The 20,989-nt window shown below is 27.0% G+C and overlaps 2 protein-coding genes across 3 annotated transcripts; one reads left to right on the top strand and one right to left on the bottom strand.

Moving 5' to 3' along the window:
• The first annotated feature begins 4,729 nt into the window (after positions 1-4,729).
• LOC129611527 (survival motor neuron protein) lies at positions 4,730-6,170 on the top strand. 2 transcript variants are annotated; one of them, XM_055524719.1, is made up of 2 exons: positions 4,730-5,079; positions 5,446-6,170. In XM_055524719.1, the coding sequence occupies exons 1-2, from the start codon at positions 5,065-5,067 to the stop codon at positions 6,025-6,027; spliced, it is 597 nt and encodes a 198-aa protein (XP_055380694.1). In that variant the 5' UTR covers positions 4,730-5,064; the 3' UTR covers positions 6,028-6,170. The 2 variants fall into 2 exon arrangements, with proteins under 2 accessions (XP_055380694.1, XP_055380693.1); XM_055524718.1 differs by lacking the exon at positions 4,730-5,079 and adding an exon at positions 5,127-5,377.
• LOC129611526 (zinc finger protein draculin-like) lies at positions 6,020-8,307 on the bottom strand. The gene is made up of 6 exons (XM_055524717.1): positions 7,981-8,307; positions 7,661-7,920; positions 7,249-7,572; positions 6,817-7,011; positions 6,399-6,759; positions 6,020-6,349 (listed from the first exon to the last, which is right to left on the bottom strand). The coding sequence occupies exons 1-6, from the start codon at positions 8,089-8,091 to the stop codon at positions 6,149-6,151; spliced, it is 1,452 nt and encodes a 483-aa protein (XP_055380692.1). The 5' UTR covers positions 8,092-8,307; the 3' UTR covers positions 6,020-6,148.
• Positions 8,308-20,989: the final 12,682 nt, after the last annotated feature.

The following is a 20,989-nucleotide window of genomic DNA, read 5'->3' on the forward strand; positions in this document are numbered from 1 at the left end:
ATGATGGTATAATTTTACGTTTTCGCAATATATGTGAGAAAATTTAACAAAAAATGATATTGCATACTCTGAATAAAAAAAACGAGTATTGTAGATATATGAAAATTGTATGCTAATTTTTTTTAATTTATAAGTATTGTATATCAAGCTATAAAAACATTGAATATAATTTTTTAGCGACCTGACCGGGATTTGAACCCGAAACCCTTCGGTGAAAGCCATAATCACTTCACTGCTGGCATAATCTGCACCAATGATCAATAATTTTTAGTCTTTAATATTTTTTCCTTTGAAATACATACATATATGTACATATGTAAAAAATCAAATTTAAACAGAATTCAATATTAATTTTTTTTTTGAATAAATGTATTTTATAAATTGAAATTAAATACATATACATATTTTTATATTACAATACCTTATGACGTTTGAAAGTGAAAATTTTTTTTTTATATTTTGTACTTGCTTGGTGGTTACTTACAATTTATTTTTGTAGGAATGAACTTTTTGTTGAATATGCAGAAAATGTGACATAAAATTTGCAGAAACTATGCACCTCATAAGCGATGTAAACTTGAATTGTCAAGAAGTACCCTCACTTTTTTGGTAATATATTTTTGAGTTTTCAAAATTTTTGGTATACAAATATTATTAAGCTAAAATACGAATACGCTATAATAATAAATATATAATTAATTTGTTTAATGACTATAAAATATTTAATAAAAAATTAAATTTAAATGTTTTTTATTAAAGAAAAAATGCTGTACATGCAAACCCAATTGCAATTTGGTGAGTGATCTATAAAAATTGGAAAAACATGTTTTGCATATTTTGAATAACAAAAACGTCGATATTTTTTAAAATAAAAGTATACTTACAGCCTGATCGTTTATCTCGTTTTTTAATTCACTTTTTATTCATTTTAAAATCAAATTTCTCTGTTTCACTTTCCCAACAAGATTACTCATTTTTTGATTGGATTTTTCCATTTTTTCTCACTTTCAAAAGCAAAGTGAATAAATTTTGTATGCATTTTAGAAAAAAACGAGATACGCAATAGCAAATAATTCTCACTCGAAAATTATATTATACAAGTATATGATAGATACTAACTGCAGGAGCAAGAAGGAGCATCTTTGTTTTTATCTCGCTTACACTCCCTAAAAAATCGTATTTTGAAAAAAAAACATAGTGGAGTCAAAAATTTCAGATAGTCTCTTTCTTTGCTCCGAGCGCTGTCAAACTGAAATTAACAATAAATGCCAACTGTTGTTTTTTTTTTTTCTTAGAAACCAAGAAGATTTTGTTATATTGTTTATAAAATTAGTGCAGTTTGTAAATAAAAAATTATAAAATATTTAATAATAAGTGTTAAAAAAAGAATGCCATTTTATAAAAACTTATATTTTAAAAAAAATACAAGTGAAGAAAAAAACTTTTGAAAAGCAAAAAGATGTATAGATCTAAATTGTTATTTCCATTTGCAAAAACAAATAGTTTTATTACAACATATACATGTGAATATTATTCATTTCAATAATTAAAAGAAATATTTACTCAATAGTGCTGTGATTAATTCACTAGCTTATAATTTTATTAAGTTTGCTTCGAATGACATAATTTTACCAGGACGGGATTTTTTTACTCAGCAAAATTAGGTTGGGTTTGATAAAATAACGTATAGCATACATACAATATTTTAATTTGGTCTTTTAAGCTTATATTAATGTCTTTATATCTACAGAGAGAAATTTGAAAGCACGACTTTATTTTATATGGGTTTTTTTAAATCGAAGTGGCTATTATTTGAGAAGAAATATTAAAATAAATTCACACTTATTATAAAGCAGGTAAAATTTAGAAAATATATTTGAAAAATCAAGAAAATATATTAATATTTTCATTGATAATTATTTTAAAATTTAAAAAAAAACCGAAAAACAACAAGCACATCCTTCGCCTTCAACGTTTTATATGTTACTGAAAGCATTTCATTATTTTTAAGTGAACAGCTTTTTTTTCTCATAGGGTAAGTTAACTCAAGATATGGGGAGTAACTGTGGTGTCAAGTTGAAAATATAATTAATGAAAGATAATTCTTAAATATTGATATAAATACATAGCAAAGAAAAAATTTGAAGAGGGAATTAGAAAATAATATCTAAAATACAATCAAATATTATTTGTTAAATACAAATTTAATATAAACTTCAAAATTTTACCTCTATTTTTATTTGAAAAAATATTAAAAACTAATCATTTATATCAAATACCTAAGAAAAAAAAATATTTAAAATGTTTGGAAAAAACAATCATATATTTTTATGACCGGATTTGAATATTTTTTTTATTTTTTTATTTTTGAAATAAATGGTATTATACCAAATGACTCAAAAATTCCGACTGTAAAATACCAGGTATTTTGAAATTTTTGTTTTTTTATGTAATATTCTTTCCATTTAGAATTAAGATAGATCATACATACACATGCAGGGACATTTTATAAATAGATTGCTCTTGTTTACCTGCTAATAAAATATGAAAAAAGAGCACAGCAAAATTTTTGAAGCACTCAATATAACATGTTTGAAATAGTTTTAAAATAATTATTTAAAAAAAAATTTATTGGAAGTAGGTACATACATATTTATTTTTAATAACATAAAAACTAACTGAAATTATTTGAAACAATTTTATAAGTAACGTATAAATAACCGAAATGAGATAATTCAAATTGTTGAAAAGTGTCAACCTATATTACTTTTAATAACATTTTTGTTAGCCGACACTACTCAACTTACCTTATTGCGAAATACAAAATGTGCATAAAAAATCATACATCCTTCCTCATTAACATTTGAAACCATACTGAAATATGAATTTGAAATTTTTTTTCATTTTTTCTTTCCTCCTACCTTTCTTTCTTTTTCGTGCAATAAAATTTAAATGGGAAGCTTTTTAAAAAATGTGTATAATATCCTGAGATTTTTTAAAATATTAAACTCTTTTTTACTTAAAGAAAAAGAAAAAAATAATAAAAAATATGACACGATCAGTGACATTTAAAGAAAAAACCAAAGTATATCTACTAACAAATAGTTCGACTCTCCGTTTACATCACACTAATGCAATCACTCACCAATATTTGTATAAAAAAATTCCCTTACTTAAAAGAGTTAAGCAGTATACCTTCTTATTTTCATTTTTATATACATAAGAATTTTTGGGAAAGGGAAAGAGTACGCAATAGATGTCAACCTGTTTTTTTATAATGTAATTTTGAAAGGCGACACTTTATTATTTGTTACTATATAAAGTATAGGGAAAAATATTAAGAATTTTAAAAGCGACACAATAATTTCTGTAATTCATTCCAGTACAAGGTGGCAAAAAATGTGTATTCATATTATAAAAGTGAAGAAGAAAAAAAAGTGTTTAAAAAAATTATTATAATTTATATAATATAATTTTTAAAAAAAAATTTAAATAGTTGTGAAAAAAATATTTTTTTTATAAAAATGGGTAAACATTATTTGAAGTGTTTGGGATGAAAAAAAGCCGACACGAAAATAAATTCATACATGAAATTTTAAACTCTTTTGCTTTCATACATTCGAATTTTTTACCTAAGTTTTATAAAATGAAAAATAAATTGTGTTATTATCAAAATAAAAATAACAAAATTTTTACCTAACTTAATTTAATTTTATTTTAGTTCAATGTTTTTGATATACTCGTTTGTTTACAATATTTTGTTTCTTTCTTGTCTACACAACTCTTATTACCATCTATTTCTACAAAAAAATGGAATATTTTAGGAATTTGGAAGCAAGATGCAAACAAAAACTAACGGAATGGAACGAGTCGAATTACTTATTAGTAGATATACTTTGGAAAAAACCAGCAACGAAGCCAAAAATTCGTAATATTTCATAAAAAAAATTTAGTATTGGGACTTGTTAGATATAAAGACATTAATACAGTGAATAAAAAAAATTTGGTGCTATATTTTTTAGTCAAAATAAAAATTAAATTAAAGTTAATAAAAATTTTATGCTTTTGAAATTTTATAATCATTAAAAAAATTCGTCGTTTAAAAAAAATATAATAAAGATATTATAAAGAAATTTGTAAAGTTTTAAAGTTACTGCTGCGATAGTTTAGGTAAATCAGCGAATTAGCCTTCATAATAAAACTGAAATCACATACATACATACCTAAAAAGCATTGTATGAACTTTTAATATAAAAAGAGTTCATATATGCAATATTTTTTATGAATTCAGCATATAAATAAGTTTAATTAATATACTATGTACATGAAAATTATGTAGATATGTATATGATTATATACGAAGTATGCATTTTGGGAGACATATACAAAATTACCAAACTTGTTAATTTCAAATGTATATTTTCTCTAATTTGAAAAAATACACCAAAATCAACTAAATATTTCGAAAAAAAAGTGGAAGTTTTTTTTTTCTTGTGATTGTTTTTTTCTTGCATTGATATCTTAAAAAAATAAACAGAAACTGGAAGGTTTTTTTTTAATCAATTTTTTAATGTTTTAATAACACAAAACTTTAAAAATGTAAGCACTAGTAAAGTAGGAAAAAATTTAGTTTTAACTTTTTCTATTTAAAAATTTGAAAATAGTTGATCTTGTTGGAAATGTATGATGTTAAAAAGCGCTCTCTATAGATCCCATAAGAATACGTGTAAATTCGTCAGCTGTGAACTGTCACTTTCTCTTTGGGTTCAGGCCTGTATTTCTGTCGGCCGTGGTTTAAAGAGTTTCCAATTTTTGTGAAGTAAAATTTAGTGTTTAAAATTTTTACCTGTCAAAACATACAAAATCTGATGTCAAACCAGTATATAGACTTTTGTCAGACTCAGGTTAAATAAGTTAAATCGTAGTTTTGTTGCATATGCAAACAGTAACTGATATATTTACTTAATTGGAGGCAAAACAATTTGCAAATTTTGTTACGAATCAAATCAATAAATATTTAATTTTGGTGGTATAATTTTGTTAGACGAAGTTATTCTAGGATAAATGGCTTCTGATTCAGTAAGATATCCATAATTTTTACATTAGCCACCTAAACAGTTTTGTGGTAGTAGAATCTATAAGTTTTACTAAAGAAAAGATATGTATGTATTTCTTTCTGATGTGTTTTTGATTTGAAGTATGTATGTTTTTCATTAAACTTTGTATTGAAAAACCTTAAGTCACACAAATACGCTTCAGAAAATTGTTAAATACGAAAATGTACATATAGTTTTAAAGCAATACAATATATTGCAATAATAAGTTTGTTTGAGAACCACAAAAACCTTTGATGTCATATTTAAAAAACAAATTGCATGTACATACATATATAAATACTTAATTACATATGCATATCAGATTGTGTTTTACAATTATGCTTTTTAGGATATTTGGGATGACACATTATTAATAAAGGCTTATGATAATTCTGCCAAACTTGCTAAATCGGAAATAGCCAAGAGAATAGCATCTGCCACAAACTCAAGCGATAGAAACTCTAAACAAAACCAACCAAATCAATCTGCGGAATGTGTTAGCTATAACATTGGCGATTATGTACGAGCTACTTATGAAGATGAAATGGATTATGAAGCTAAAATTATTGCTATTGATAGAGAAACAAAAAAATGCACCATTAGATATATAGGATATGATAATGAACAAGATGTGAGCATATGTGATTTAGTGCCCTCTTGGGGGAAAAAAGCTCGGAAAATCCAATTTGCCAAAGCTAAAAACGACAAAGGTCACAGGAAAAAGGAAAGAATAAACGTTTCTTTGCCAAATTACAACCTACCACCTCCACCTCCAATACCCCCAATGCTTAATGAACTTAATGAAGATTCTGAAAACATTTCAGCCATGTTAATGTCTTGGTATATGAGTGGTTATTACACAGGATTATATCAAGGTCAAAAAATGGTGAAATCAAAACTAAAACATAAGAAACCACATGAAATTGTGTAAAATCGTCGTCGAATTATTTTCTTCATATTTATGCAAAGTCAACTTAAAATTATCAATGTAAACTCAATTACATACTTAAGCAAATAAATATAAAACACTCATTGATATAAAATTTTTACATCTAATTTTTTTTCACTGGATGCTCTTGATCCTTATGCAAAAAGTTTGAAAAATTTGTTCTGTTAATATCCCTCCTTTCATTTAAGTATTCATTCAAATGTTCTCTTTTTTTATGCGTGTGGTATGCAGAGTCGTAAATGAAGGACTTTGTGCAATATTTACATTTATACAGAGATTCTCCAGTGTGAGACGCCATATGTTGCTATAAATAAAAAGATGTAATAAATAAAAGGATGTATTTAGTGTTTTACCCTTAAAGCCAATGGTCTTTTAAAACCTTTTTTGCATACTGAACATTTGTGACACTTTGGTGTTTGGTGATTTTTAACATGAATCTTTAAGGCCCCTTTATTTGGAGAAATTTTACTACATATATTACACTTATGCACTTCTAACGCTTCCTGATGATTTTTCATGTGAGTTTTTAGACCACTTGAACTTTTTAGCCAAGCCCCACAAATTTCACATTGGACTTTAGCTAATAAAAACTCGTGAGTTCTCTGATGCTCTCGAAACTTTCTACTTGAGAACGACTTACCACAAACTTGGCATATTTTACTTTTTTCATGAATATCTGAAACATGATTTTTCATAAAATACTCTGTTGGATACCTGAAACAAAAAACAAATTGTACATAATAAAATTTTTAAGCTTTTCAATAAATTTACAATTTTTCGCAGTATGTGCATTTTACTTTCCATTTATCTTTCGACCAGTGAATTGGCAAATGCCGCTGAAGAAGACTTTTGCTTCCAAATTTACGAGGGCAATTATCACACAAGTACTCAACTTCTTTTAAATGTTTTTCCATGTGTTTTGTATAATTTTTGACTGTCGACAGTATTTTATCGCATTTCATACATCTGTATTTGAAATATAAAATTTTGAAGGCAATACATATATATATGTATATATGCACATATTACATATTAGTAATTTGTAAACTGAAAGTCAGATATGTACACATGCACATACATGATTTGAAAATTACCACGAAGCGAATGTCTAATAAAAAATAAGCTAAAAATCTTTCAATAGATGTTGATAGGTAGGCAAATTCCCACATTGCCTAAACCAAGAATTATTCTAGGTAAACTTACTTATAGTTTTCTGGATTCATATGAGCACCAATATGACCAATCAAAAATTGATTTTGTGTGAATTTTTTGTTACAGCAAATGACATATCCCGGAACCTTGTGGGATGTTTTAAAATGAAGTTTCAACTCAGAAAAATTAGGTAGTACTGCAGTACACAAATCACAAGAAAATGTGAGAAAGTCAGAAACTTTTTTGTTGAATTCATCACTAGTCACTTTCCTTCCTTTTGGAATTTCCTTATCAGCATCTTGGTGTTTCACTGCCTTTTTCTTCGGCGTTGCACAGAGGTCTTCCAATTCACTTTGAGCTGATTCTAAAACTAGACTATACTTTTAGTTATACAAATATCAGGTTAATATGATGAGCATGTTATGTAAACATATGTACATATGTACCGAACTATACAACATACTTATATATGCTTAGATCCCCACAAGACATATTTGATGTTTTATTGCTCTCTGGATTTACATTAATGCCGACATTTTCATGTGTTTTTTGTTCATTGTTTGTGGTAAGGTTGTTATCTTCCTGAAGTAATTCTTTTTTTACGTTCAAATTTTGTTGAAATGTCTTCTGAGCTGCTTCAACTTTTTTGTAGAATTCATGAAAATTTTTAAGTTTTTCCCAACAATCAAAACACAAATTACAAATCTCGTCATTAATTTGAGGCTAAAATTAAATTGTGTATTAAATCAAAGCGTAATATCATTAATTGAAATTGGACTGTACCTCGAAACAAAAATGTTTAGATATAATTAATGGTGCAAAAAAATGCAAATACGACGAACTGAACATGTTAAAACTGTGTTCTTTCGGTAAAAGGCACAATCGACACAGCATATTTTTAACCAAATAATTATAAGAATAAAAAAGACAAAAATAAATATTCAAATAAAATATAATTTTCTCAAAACCATCCACTTATATTTTAACAAATTTAGCTAAGACAAATGTATGATTGCAAAGACTATTTGCGTCCGCTTCGTCTTATACATATGTTTTTCATAGAAAAAAAAGTGAAGCTAAAATATAGTCTGTGACAAATACAAATGTAGTTTTTCGTGTTTCCATCTCTGAAAAATATTACAATAATAACGGAAAAAAAATTCGATTCCGCATATTTATTTTAATTATATACATATATATATGTGATGTATGTATTATTTCAAAAAAATAAGTGTATAAATTAAAATTTTTTTTACTTCATTCCTAAGAGGAGCATAGGGCTATGTATGACATCATAGAGTTTTAACTAGGTATTGTGACCGGCCTGCAGTAGTTTTTTTTATATTAAATATTTAAGTTTATTAATATTCATTGTTTATTTTTCTTAGTTTTTAATATCGAATTGCTTCCACGAGACTATCTACCTTGTCGTGGTGTAGAAGCCGAGTAGAGTCAAGAATTCTCGGAACATGTCCTCAGATGAGATCTGAAACCAAGAGCCTCGTAAGACGGAATTGGTCATTTTCAGCAGGAAATACAAAACACCGAGTGTGGTTCCGCCAAAACTAAATAGAACTGGACCCATTTTCCCCCCTGAGACTAGATTCTTAGGATTGGTCTTAGACTTTAAAGTAAACTGGGGGCCCACTATCAGGCAGGGAGTGAGGAAGGCAACTACCGCCCTTTACTCGTGCAAGATAGCCATTGGGAAGAGGTAGGGCATTGAACCACGCATGGTTCACTGGCTGTGCACCGCAGTGGTGGTCTGCGTTGCGTTCAACTTCTACAAAGGCCCTCAAAGTACTTCTTCATTTTCTTCCGGCTGCGCCTAAGGACGACATCACATTGGGTCGGTGGCCCAGTGGGGCACGCTGCCATACTGGAAAATAACGGGGATGTGGCGTAGAAGGTTAACTATGTCTCTCCTGTGCTTTCATTCGCGAGAAACTTGAAGCTTTCATTCGCGACTCTTGGGGTCCTATCTGAAAAGGAGGACATAACGCTGTGATAGGAGTTATAACCGGGCAATATCTGATTGGCGAACACGCCAGAATAGATGGAACGCCCCGCTAGCGATCTCTGCAGAGGCTGCTGTGACGAGGAGGAGGAGGAAACGGTGGCTCATTTTCTGTGCTTTGTATTTGGCACGAGGAAGGCGGAGGTTCCTTGAGTCGTATTTCTTCTTGCGAGTTACGAACCCGGCGAATGTAAACGCCAGGAGCCTAAACTGGTTTATAAAGGTCTCGGGCTGGTTCACATGAAAGTGGGGATATGGAGATCCTGCGGCATCACAACGGGCCCCAGTGGCCTAACTGTATCCTCGGACGGCCGCGTCACGTAACCTAACGTAATATCGAATATTATGTGTACATATATGAAAATTACTTGTATGCTAATTTTTTATTTTATTTTTTTAGGTATTGTGTATATTAAGTTATTGAATCTCGTATATGTATACTGAATATAATTTTTATAGTGATCTAACACCGTGGTTTGAAACTAAGACCCTTCGGTTAAAGGACCGGTACCATAACCAGTAAAATGGGTAAATCAGTTTTTCGCTATCTCATTTACTTTCATAGATACGTAGATGTCTTTTTGATCCCTCTCCACTTATAATTCGATTTAGGACGCGTTTTGATTCATATCCAAAATCGTTGTCGTATCGATCAAATTTTTATATAAAATTTAAAAAAAATTTTATGGCTATAATACACGTACCTATTCATGGAACGTAGGTCACAGAAAAAAAAATTTATTTCTGTATTATTCTGGTATAGATCCATTAAAATAATATTTACATACAAACAAATTAAAAAAAATAAAAGTAATGATAAATTAAAAAAAATCAAATATTTCTAACAGATAAATTTCTAACAGATTAAAATCCCTTTGATGTGTTTCAGAGAATTTTCCGAACTTTAACGCCTTGCGAGTTGTAAATTATTGGTTATAAATGTCTAATTTTTTCTGTTAAAAAAGAGGTAACTTATTCTTCTCGCAAAATGACTCCAAGCTATTATAAAAATAAAATAAACTAACAACAATATAAAAAAACAGATAAGTACATCTAACTTTACTTAAAAAATTATTTCAAAATCTTACGCACATGCATAAATTAGGTAGTTTTATATAATCGCCTAACTTTTAACCGGTGCATATTACCATACTATAAACCTGTGAATTCTCAAAATAATTTCGAAATTCATTTACTTTTAATAAATGAGGTAGTTAATAAACACTAGTGAAAATTTGTTGGTATGTAGATATTTACACAAAAATATCATAATATAATTTACGACAACTTCGACAAAACTAAATAACAACTTAATTAGGTAAATCTATTAGTGGATATCTACGAGTATAACAGCCTTATCGTGTATCTCGCTTTTTTACTTGCTTTTTATTCACTTTCAAATCAGAATTATAAGTATTTTTAATGGATGTTTTACTTTTCCAATAAAATTACTCACTTTTTTATTCATTAATTATCAATGTTTCACTTTCAAAAACAAAGTGAAAAACTTTTGTGAAAAAAAAAATGGGATACGCAATCCGAATAATTCTTCTCACTTTCCGAGTAAAATAGTGAGATAAGAGATGAGGCCCTAAATATTCTTAAGCAATAAATTAATATATGTATATTAGAAATTCCATAAAAGTTTTGGGAACCAGAACATTCCAATATTCAAGAAATAGATAATGTTAACTTCTATTGACAAAAATTTGAAAAATGTTAAAATATGTATATAGCCTCCTATATTTTAATCAGATATTGTTAAATATGTATGTCGACAGACAAAATCAAACTTATTATAATAAAAATTTAACCTGATGCTTTTGAAACATATCATGTTCCAGCCACCAAATTAAACTATAATAGTGTACCATACAAAAAAAATCAAAGCGATATTTTATAAAAACGATATGAACGATATTAATTTTAAAATATGTAATTTATATAAACTTGCGAAAAAAAAAACTCAGCGGCACCAAAAAATTTAAATTTTTCCAAAGAATCAAGGAGTCGTTTCTATAGCAACGGAATCCTTTCTAAAGAACAATTTCTAAAGAAAAATAAAAGGATCTAAAAATCTTGTTTCATTTTTACCATCAAAAACCAAAATTATATGCGAACTATTTTAAAGATCAACTTATGAGTTCCTAATTGTGAATTAATAAATACAATTTCTTTTTAATTTAATTTAAATATTTGTTAACCAGAATCACATATACTCTGTTAAAAAAATTAAAAATACATAAGACTGTCATTATAGTGGAATCAATTTATCTGACAATATTTTATAAGATTATTTAGACGTAGGTATGTAATAAATTTCAAAAAATTTTTTGATAAAACTTATACTCGTAATATAGCCTTTTTTATAACTAATTAAATAAAATGTTTTCATAACAACATTTTAAAAAAAGCGTGTTGCAAATTTTATTTTTCTTAATAGGCATATACATAGCTGTAAATTTGTTTGACATACATATGTATGTATGTAGGTATATAAGAATGATATTTTTTTTATTAGTGCTTACTTGATCTATATGCACTAATTTTTCGATCCACGTTACATAAAATGAACATTTAAGTCCAAAAAAGTGGATATGGATCAAAATTGTACTATACCTTTTTTACTTAACTTACTACAACATCCGATCTGTTTGTTGAAATTCAATAAAACTTTATAGTCAAGCCCTTAAAACTATAACAAACCTAGTAACAGAAATTTAGAAAATCCGCTAACGCAGTTTTGAAATAAATTGTTTCTAAACTTCAAACGTAATTTTCTCGATGCAAAAGTTGTATCGTATTCATCAAAATAGCACTCAGCCGACGATATGTATACCAGGTTTTACGTTTTATATGCTTACAAATTTTGGTAGTTCTGAGACTGTTGTAGCCAGAGTTATTATCAAATACACACATCACCCAACTTGAAATGGTAATTATTTGCAATTCCAATAATTGCCTTAATCGAGGTAAGAATAGACAACATTTTGACAAACCTCTTATTTCGAGATAGGTTCTTATTGCAAATCAAAATTAGTAATAAATTTTTTAATATGTATGAATTTTTATAACCAATTACATACATATGTCGAATTAACACTTTATTGCAAATGCAATTTTGAGTTTATTCAAATACTAACTTGGGACAATTCGTAATTCAAACTTATATTAGGCGATTGTTGCAAATACAATTTAAAGATTTAAGGCAGTTTCCTATGTTGAGTTAGGTTTTTGTAACGCGTGCAAATAAAAACAAAACATCAAAATTAAGCTTTGTGTTTGAATTAGTATAATAAAGTATATAATCAGAATAGGAACAGTATTTTTAATTTTTTATTATAAAACATATTTTCAATTATTTGTGTAACACCGTCCGTAAAACCAATTTTGATTTTATTTTTTATATGGAGACGATTTTTTGGTTTTGCATAAACTTAAATATTAAATAAAAAAGCAAATACAAAAACATTTTTTTAATTTTATTCTTTTTATTTACTTTTATTAGGGTTTGTATTCGTTTGTTTCATCTTCTGTTAAATTGAGTTTTGACGCTTCAATGTTGGTGTGGGCTGCTAATTTTTTACAGCGAATCGTTTTACTTCTTCTTGTATTGTTGTTGTTTTAAGGTCTCTATGTAAATCAGCATTTCTAAAGTACCATGACGCTCTAACGATATTTGTAAATACTCTTTTTTGAAATCTCTAAATGACATCTATAACATTTACTAGCGCAATCCCACAGTGGTTTTTCATAAGGCCATATCTGGTTACATATTAAAAGTTTACTATTTATTAGAATAATAACCAATCAGCCATTGTAATTTTGCACATTTAATTTTTAGTTCTATAAATTTTTTTATACCAAGATACTTGACTTTTCATCACTAGGTGTGATTTTTATTGTTGTGTGCGTTAATTAATCAAACATTTAATAAATTCAATAAATATTCTTTAAATCTAGTTGCTATATTTCTTTTTCTATGTCCTAGATATTTAGCGCTACAATCTTCACAAATAATTTCATATGTATTCCTGATTTTTTATTATTGTCAATTTTTTCTTTTATACAACCTAATATGTTTTTTAATTTATTATTATAATTTAAGAAAACTAAGTTCATGTTTATTTTTTTTAATACTTGCTTTAATTTATAAGTTAGTTGAGAAGCGTATTGAAATTCGTCTCTTTTTTTTGGTTAGTTTGTCTATTTAAAAAAAATGTTAATAGCTGGTGTTTTTTCTAGTTTTTAGAGTATGAATTTACTAATTAATCTGTTTCTGTTGCTCTAGCTAAAGTCTAGAGCTTCGTTTCCGATATTCTTTATATATAATTATATATATAATTCTGAAAAGAATGTTTTCGACGTTCTTTATATATTCTAACTCATTTTTCAATTTGGAGCTGAAAGTGGCAACCGACACATTCGGTATATCATACTATTTGTGTTCTATTGGTATAAAGGAGTCATTTGTAATTTATTGCGTTATGTTCGTCAGTTTTCTATATATTATGTCAAACTCTAACTTTTCATCTTTTCTTTTTACTAATATATTCAAAAAAGGGAGTAGTTGTCAAGCATTTTCTAATGCTACTGTAAACTTAATGCTTTATGCTATATATTTGGTTTAATATTTCTAAGAGTGGCTTTACATCATCTTCTTTTATTACAACAAAAATATTGTCAACATACCTTCTCCAAACTCTTGGTAACTTTTCTTCTTCTTTTAATTTCATTTCAAAATTGGCTATAAATATTCAAAATGATAATGGATTTCCCATGAAAGTTCCGTTAGAAAATTTGTAAAAACGATTTTGAAATGGAAACTGATTTTGTTCCATACAGAGTCTTGTTGGCCTGCTATGTACTGCTACTTTCGCTAAATAATTTTCGGATTTGAAATTCCACTCCATGTAAATCGAATAATTTGCATATGTGAAAGTAGCAAAAGTGTTACTTCGGATTACTACTTTCGCATACTTTTAATTCACTTGCAATTTTGCTTACGAATCTTATCGCAAAAGTTTAAATTTCAAATTTTCTGCATTTAACTAAATTCCTGTGATCATTAATTATAATTATGGATCAAAATAAAATACAAAACCATTCCGTATTACGGTAATGGTTAAAATTCATGCACTATGCAAAATTTGTTTCGTTTCTTTTTTCTCGACATTGCTTCTTTCTAGTTTTATTTAGAATAAGTGAAATGGTTTGCGGAGCAAGAGCAATATTTAAATCTAAACTCACCTGCTAAAAATCTTTTGCAATCCATATTTTTTTAAAAAATTAACAATAAATTTATTAAAAATAATTAATGACTATTTTTAAATAGTTCAAATGATTACTTCGAAAAAAACTGTCAGAAATGTCAAAAACAAAAAATTTTAGAAAATGTTGCCAGCTTAAATTTTTTGCGATGCGATTTTGTTACCTAATACAGTTTTTGTGAAAAAATATGATAAAAATGCGGATATATTTACATATTACAAAATTACATTTCTGAGTCATCTTTTTTTCTTTTTTTTTTGAAAAAAATATTGATTTTGGCCTTTTTTCATTTTTTCGAGTTTTCTATAAAAAAAATTTTTATATTAAAATGAAATTTCGTTACATTGAAATTTGATTTGATATATTACTCATTTCAGAAAATGAATTTTCTGAGAAACATATAAAAAATTCACATATCAACTCGAAATTAAATTTTAATTATAATTTTGAGTTCATATTTTTTGAATCGGCATGTCAGGCAACATATTTGAGAGAATTGAGAGTATTATAGTGTTTTTGTAGTTTTATAAACATTATAAAAAATGCGTCGTTCCAAGTTATGTCCTATATAAAAACCAACATAATGCATATATTATAAAGAGACTTGTATAAGCTTTTAAAGTTTCTGATACGGTAGTTTAGGTAAATCATTGAATTGGACTTACTAACAATGTTAATATATTTTAAATATATGAAAATAAAATCACATACATACCTAAAAAGAATTACACACATATACAGACTTTTAACAAAATCTTTAAAAAATTAACAGAGTCTGAACGGTTTTTTTAAATCACTTTTTAATGTTTCAATAACACAAAACTTGTATAAGAATGTAAGCACTAGTAATGTACAAAGGGATTGAGTTTTAACTTTTTCTAATCAAAAATTTGAAAAAAAGCTAATCTTGCTGGAGATTTATGATGTTAAAAAGGGCTCTCCATAGCTTCCATAAGAATACGAATAAATTCGTCAGCTGTGAGCTGTCACTCATTCTCAGGGGCCAGGCCTGTATTTCTACCAGCCGTGCTAGTACCAAAACATTTACGAATCGCAAATTAACTTACGCAAATTTGCAAGTTTCGTATTTTTACATAATAGGCCACCAGGTTTCTCTTGAAAAGTCTACAAATGCTATTTGCAAAAACTTTCATTTGTGGCCTCGTTAATGGACTTTTTGAAACCAAAACAACATGCAAGATGTCAGCAATTTCAGAGAACGTAAATATCACATGCTATAAAATGTACAATACGAAGCGAATAAGATACAAATTTGTAAAACACGCTCTAAATAAAGCCATGATGAAAATGATTGTTTCTAAAAAAGCATTGTAGAAAAAAACTCAACCATCTCAAAAGAGAACTCACAGATTTCCGAGATATAGAAGCTTTATCTCGGAAATCTGTGAGTGAGATCAAATAGATTCGACAACGCGGTAATTGACAAGTAAAAGAGCATATTAGTAGTTTTGATTTACAAGATACTTCAAATTGAAGAAGAAATGAAAATTAGTCCAAAAGATAGAAAGACTTAGAATTCTTGATTTCAATTTATTAATCCTTTGTGTCACAAATTTTGAAAAATTATTTAAACTGGAGATTTAGCAGATTTTCATTCAGATTTAGTCGAAGAATCCGAATTCTTAAATTTAGTTAAGGATAAAATCAATAGATTTTTTATTTAATTAAGCAACTGTTTTGACATTTTTATTTAAAGTTTATTCATTTGTTAACCCCGTTATGATTAATATTTTTTATGATAACAATTTGAAAAAAATGAAAAACCAAATAAAGTATAAAATTTTTTTTCCTTTTTCAAGTATAAATAATATAAATATTTTTTTTCCTTTTTCCCTTAAGTCACCCAAAACCAAAGTTTCAGTTTTGCAACAACAGTTTAGCTTAAGTTGACTTAAATTTTACGAAAATGCAAAAGGAGTTTTTTACAAATCGCCTAAGTCGAGATAAGCTTCACAAAGTACGTTTTATAAATTTTGTAGAACCGCCTAGATAACTATATCATCCTATACTGAATAATAACCCTAGCAACCACAATCAGAACTAAATATTTTATTAAATTACTTAAAATTGATAAAATAAAGAACATCAGTTCTAATAAATTTTAACATTTTTTGCTTGTACATTTTATATAAAATTTCACACAGAAAATTCCACGGGAAAAAAAATATTATTAGTTTTTGTTTTACGCTGGCAACAACATAGCATGTTTTATGTTGCAGCATATAAATCATATTCTATGCTGGCTTCAAAAATTTTGTGCTACTCTCTGTGCATATGGTATAGTATCAAAATATGTCTATTTTATTAGTAATTCGACTCGTTTCAAGCTGTTATTTCCCGTTTGCTTGCACAGACATTTTTAATCTACATTGTAGGGGTTTATGTTTGCTTGCAACTTCGAATATTCTCAAAATATACTATTATTAAGAAATAGGTGGTAATAAGACTTGTATAGGCAAGAAAAAAACAAAATACATATTGTATTCAAACAAGTGTATCAAAAATAACGAACTGGAATAAAATTAAGTTAAGTTAAATAAAAATTATGTTATTTTTTTTTTTGATAATAACAAAATTTATTTTTCATAATATTTTATATGTCATTTCATAAAAGTTAGGTAAAAACATTCTAATGTATGGAAGCAATAGATGTAAGTTTAAAATGTATGTTTGTAGATATGCATAAACATATGTATATACCTTGACATTACAAAAAATCAAGGCCTGGACCATGCTTTTTTTATGAATGGATTTGTAAATGAAATGTGAAATGAAATTTCTGAGGTATCATTTTTTTTTTGTTTTTTGTTTGGAAAAAGTATGATTTTTTCCTATTTTCATTTCGAGTTTTCTATACGAAAAGTTGACTAAAGCCTAAAATTTTACACTAAAATGAAACTTGAAGTTTTTTGAACCACATATCCAAAATTCAAATTTCAACTCAAAATTTGAAGTTTTTAGAACAACATATCAAAAATTCAAATTTCAATCCAAAATTTAAACTATAATTTTGATTAAATATGTTTTCGAATTTTTTCCGCATTTTTTTGTACCGCCATGTACAACTTATCTGATAGAATTGGGAGTAAAAAATCATATTTTTGGTTCTATAATTTTTAGTCTAGAATACACGACTTAAAATAAAGTTAATGAAAATTTTATTAGATTTTAATTTAAGTTTGTAATTATTTGATTTTAAGTTTTATAATTATGAAAAAATTCACACTTGCAATAATTTTTATGAATTATGAAGCATATAAATTTCGTATATGTGATTATATTGGAAGTATGCATTTTGGGTGATATATCATACAAAATTAGCAAACTCATTAATATCAAATGTACATTTTCCCAAATTTGAAAAAAATACACCAAAATCAACTAAATACTTCGAAAAAAATGCAATTTTTTTCCTGTAGTGTAGGATTTATTAAACTCTTAAAAAAATCAACGCAACCTAGGTTTTTTTTAAATCAATTTTTTAATGTTTTAATAACACAAAACTTTAAAAATGTAAGTACTAGTGATGTGGAAAAAGATTGAATCTTAACTTTTTATTAAAAATTTGAAAAAAGTTGATCTTGTGGGAGATTTATGATGTTTAAAAGGGCCATCTATAAATCCCATAAGAATACGTGTAAATTCATCAGCTGTGAACTGTCACTCTCTCTAGGTCCAAGCCTGTGGTTCAGGCCTGCCGTGGTATGAACATATATAGATACAACGTTGATATAGCCATAGCAAGCAAACACTTACTTGAAGCCTATTTTATGTTTATATAAAACTTTGTTTGACTTAAAGCCGTCTTCACTTAAGTCAATTAAAACTTACTAGTTATTTGCTTACTTGACTTGAAGTGTTAACAATAACCTTAATGTAATAGCCAAACGTCATTTTCCACCTTCCTGATGACAAAGTTCGCAAGTTTGAGTTTCGAGCTTATTTTAAATCAAGTACTAAAGCAATTTAAATCAAGTAGAAATAAAGCAATTGTAAAGAAAAAAAAGCGTTTGTGTCCTAATTCATACTTTATGAAATTTATTATCATAAGTTTTATATTCATAGGAAGTATACAAAATATTGTTGAGTGATTGGATTAGTGGATTTATATGCAGAGTCGAATTACTTATAAAATAGGTATACCTTTTTATGATATAACAACCAAAGTATATCTATTTGAGAAGCAGTTCTACCAACGAATTAGAAATACTAAGGGAAGGAGCAGCTTTATTTCTATCTCGCTTGCAGTGAAACCAAAAATTTCAGGTAAGTCTCTTTCTTTGTTCCGATCATTATCAAATTGAAATTGACATTAAATGCCAAATGTTTTTTTTTTCTTGGAAAAGTAAGCGACGTTGGTGAAACAAAGTGAATAAAGAAGTTTAAGTGATTTTTGTTTTAAATTATTGTAGTTTGTGAATGAAAAATTATAAAATGCTTAGGAAAAAGTGTTAAAAAACTATTAAAGTGAAAAAAAACTATTATTCAATATAAAGTTATAACAAACTAAAAAAAAAACAAATTCTTGTATACCATAAGGCAGGTAATGTGATGGCACCGAATTTTGGATGTCAAGTTTTCGGTGGGAACGCACTTCTGTTATTAACACAAATGTTAGTCTACTTTTAGAAAGATGTGGTGTGAGTTAATTTTATATGTGAACTTATTTTGGCTATGGCATGGATTGATCAACTTTTGAAATATATTGGACCTTTGGAACTGGACCTTTTTGCGGGCTAATTTTATATTTTTACGTATATAAAGAGAAATAATTAGCCAATTTCCTTGAAATTTAATATTTAAATTCGGAATGTTAAAAAAATGAATCTATAAATTTTTTTGGAACGATTAGGGCTCTTAAACTAAATTGGAGATCCCCACTTTATTACGATTTTTTACCGAACGGATTAGTGGAATGTTTTGAAAATTGATATTTGAGTTCTAGTTGCACTAACTAACTGGTGAACTTTTCAGGGTGGAACAAAGCGAAATTCTATTAAGAGTCAAATTTACGCTTTTCTTTGTATGTTACAAAAATTCGAAATAATGTTTCACACTGAAAAATGTTTTGCTAACATCATGTCATCAACGAAAAATACATTTCAAGTTACACCCAAGGTAGTAAAAAAAATATCAAAAAAAAATATTATATTTAGTTCACTTTTAAGCGCCATAAGGTATTGTAATATAATATTTAATTTCAATTCATAAAATAAATTTACTTAAAGAGAACAAAAATAAGTGAGCTCTGTTTATATTCAATTTTTTTTAGATATTTCAAGTGAAAAAATATTTTTAAATATTTTTTAGTTCTTTCTTTAAAAAAAAATTTTAACTTACTTTTTAACAAATTACGTACTCGTATATTTAATAGTAGAGGCAGAAACTATTTTGTAGACTTAGAAATTTATACAAAAAAACGTGAACATTTTGTTTTTCTTCTTTTTAGCTTTTTAAATTCTACTTTTAATTTTTTTGGATGGGACATTTTTACTTTTCAGTTTTTAAAAAAAATAAACTGAAAATTACAAAATATATGTAAATATTCAAGAAGGTAAAAAAACCAAATATTAAAATTATAATTTCTGACGTTAACCGATATTCTTTTTAAAAAACTGAAAAATATAAATTTCGCTTAAAAAAATTAATAAAAAGCGTTTCTATGTCATTCTAATAATTCAACATCATTAGCAATAAATTCATCAACATCATTTTAAAAAATATTTAAATATTTTTTTAAAAGCCTCAAATTTTTAAAATTCCTATTATTTTTTATTTTTTGTTACGTTTTGTTTTTATTTTTATTTTGTGCCCAAGAGAAAAAAGTCTTTTTTATTTTCAGTTTCTGAAAATATTGATTTCGTGGACGTCGCGATATCTAATCAAAAAATGTTTCAATTCAGAATCTCTTACGTATTTTTGGTAGAGGTCAAATAAAAAACAAAATAAATACGCTTCAGTTACGATTTTGACAATGCTTGGAACAAAGAAAGCGCTCCTTCCTTTAGCATTTCTAATTCGTTTTTTTTTCTGGCCTCCATTATAAAATATATAAGAGATAAAAAAATTTTATAAGTAAAAATAAAAATGTATACGATATTAAAATATTTGAACATATTTGTGAAAAAAACCCAAATTTGAACAAAATACATTAAACATTTTTCTATTTGAATAAATAAATTTTATAAATTAGTATCAGTTTTATTTAAAATTTTTCTCCATATTTTAAAAGTGAAGTAAGATGATTAATGTTGAAAAAAAATTGTTGTAAAATAATTATGCACTCAGATTAACGTTGATCTGTTGTGTCTAATAAGCATACCGAGGATATCTACCAACGACGATAGAACCTACCAGTGTTCCAGATCTACCTTTCCGATCTTTTAACAGAGTAGGGGCAACACGTTTTTATATTTTCAAGGAAAATGGAGTGTTCTGGAATTCATTAAGCTCCGCCGGAGGTAAGGAATTCATTAAGCTCCG

This window comes from Condylostylus longicornis, unplaced genomic scaffold, assembly GCF_029603195.1.
Source record: "Condylostylus longicornis isolate FDR11 unplaced genomic scaffold, ASM2960319v2 ptg000051l, whole genome shotgun sequence".
Taxonomy (NCBI): domain Eukaryota; kingdom Metazoa; phylum Arthropoda; class Insecta; order Diptera; family Dolichopodidae; genus Condylostylus; species Condylostylus longicornis.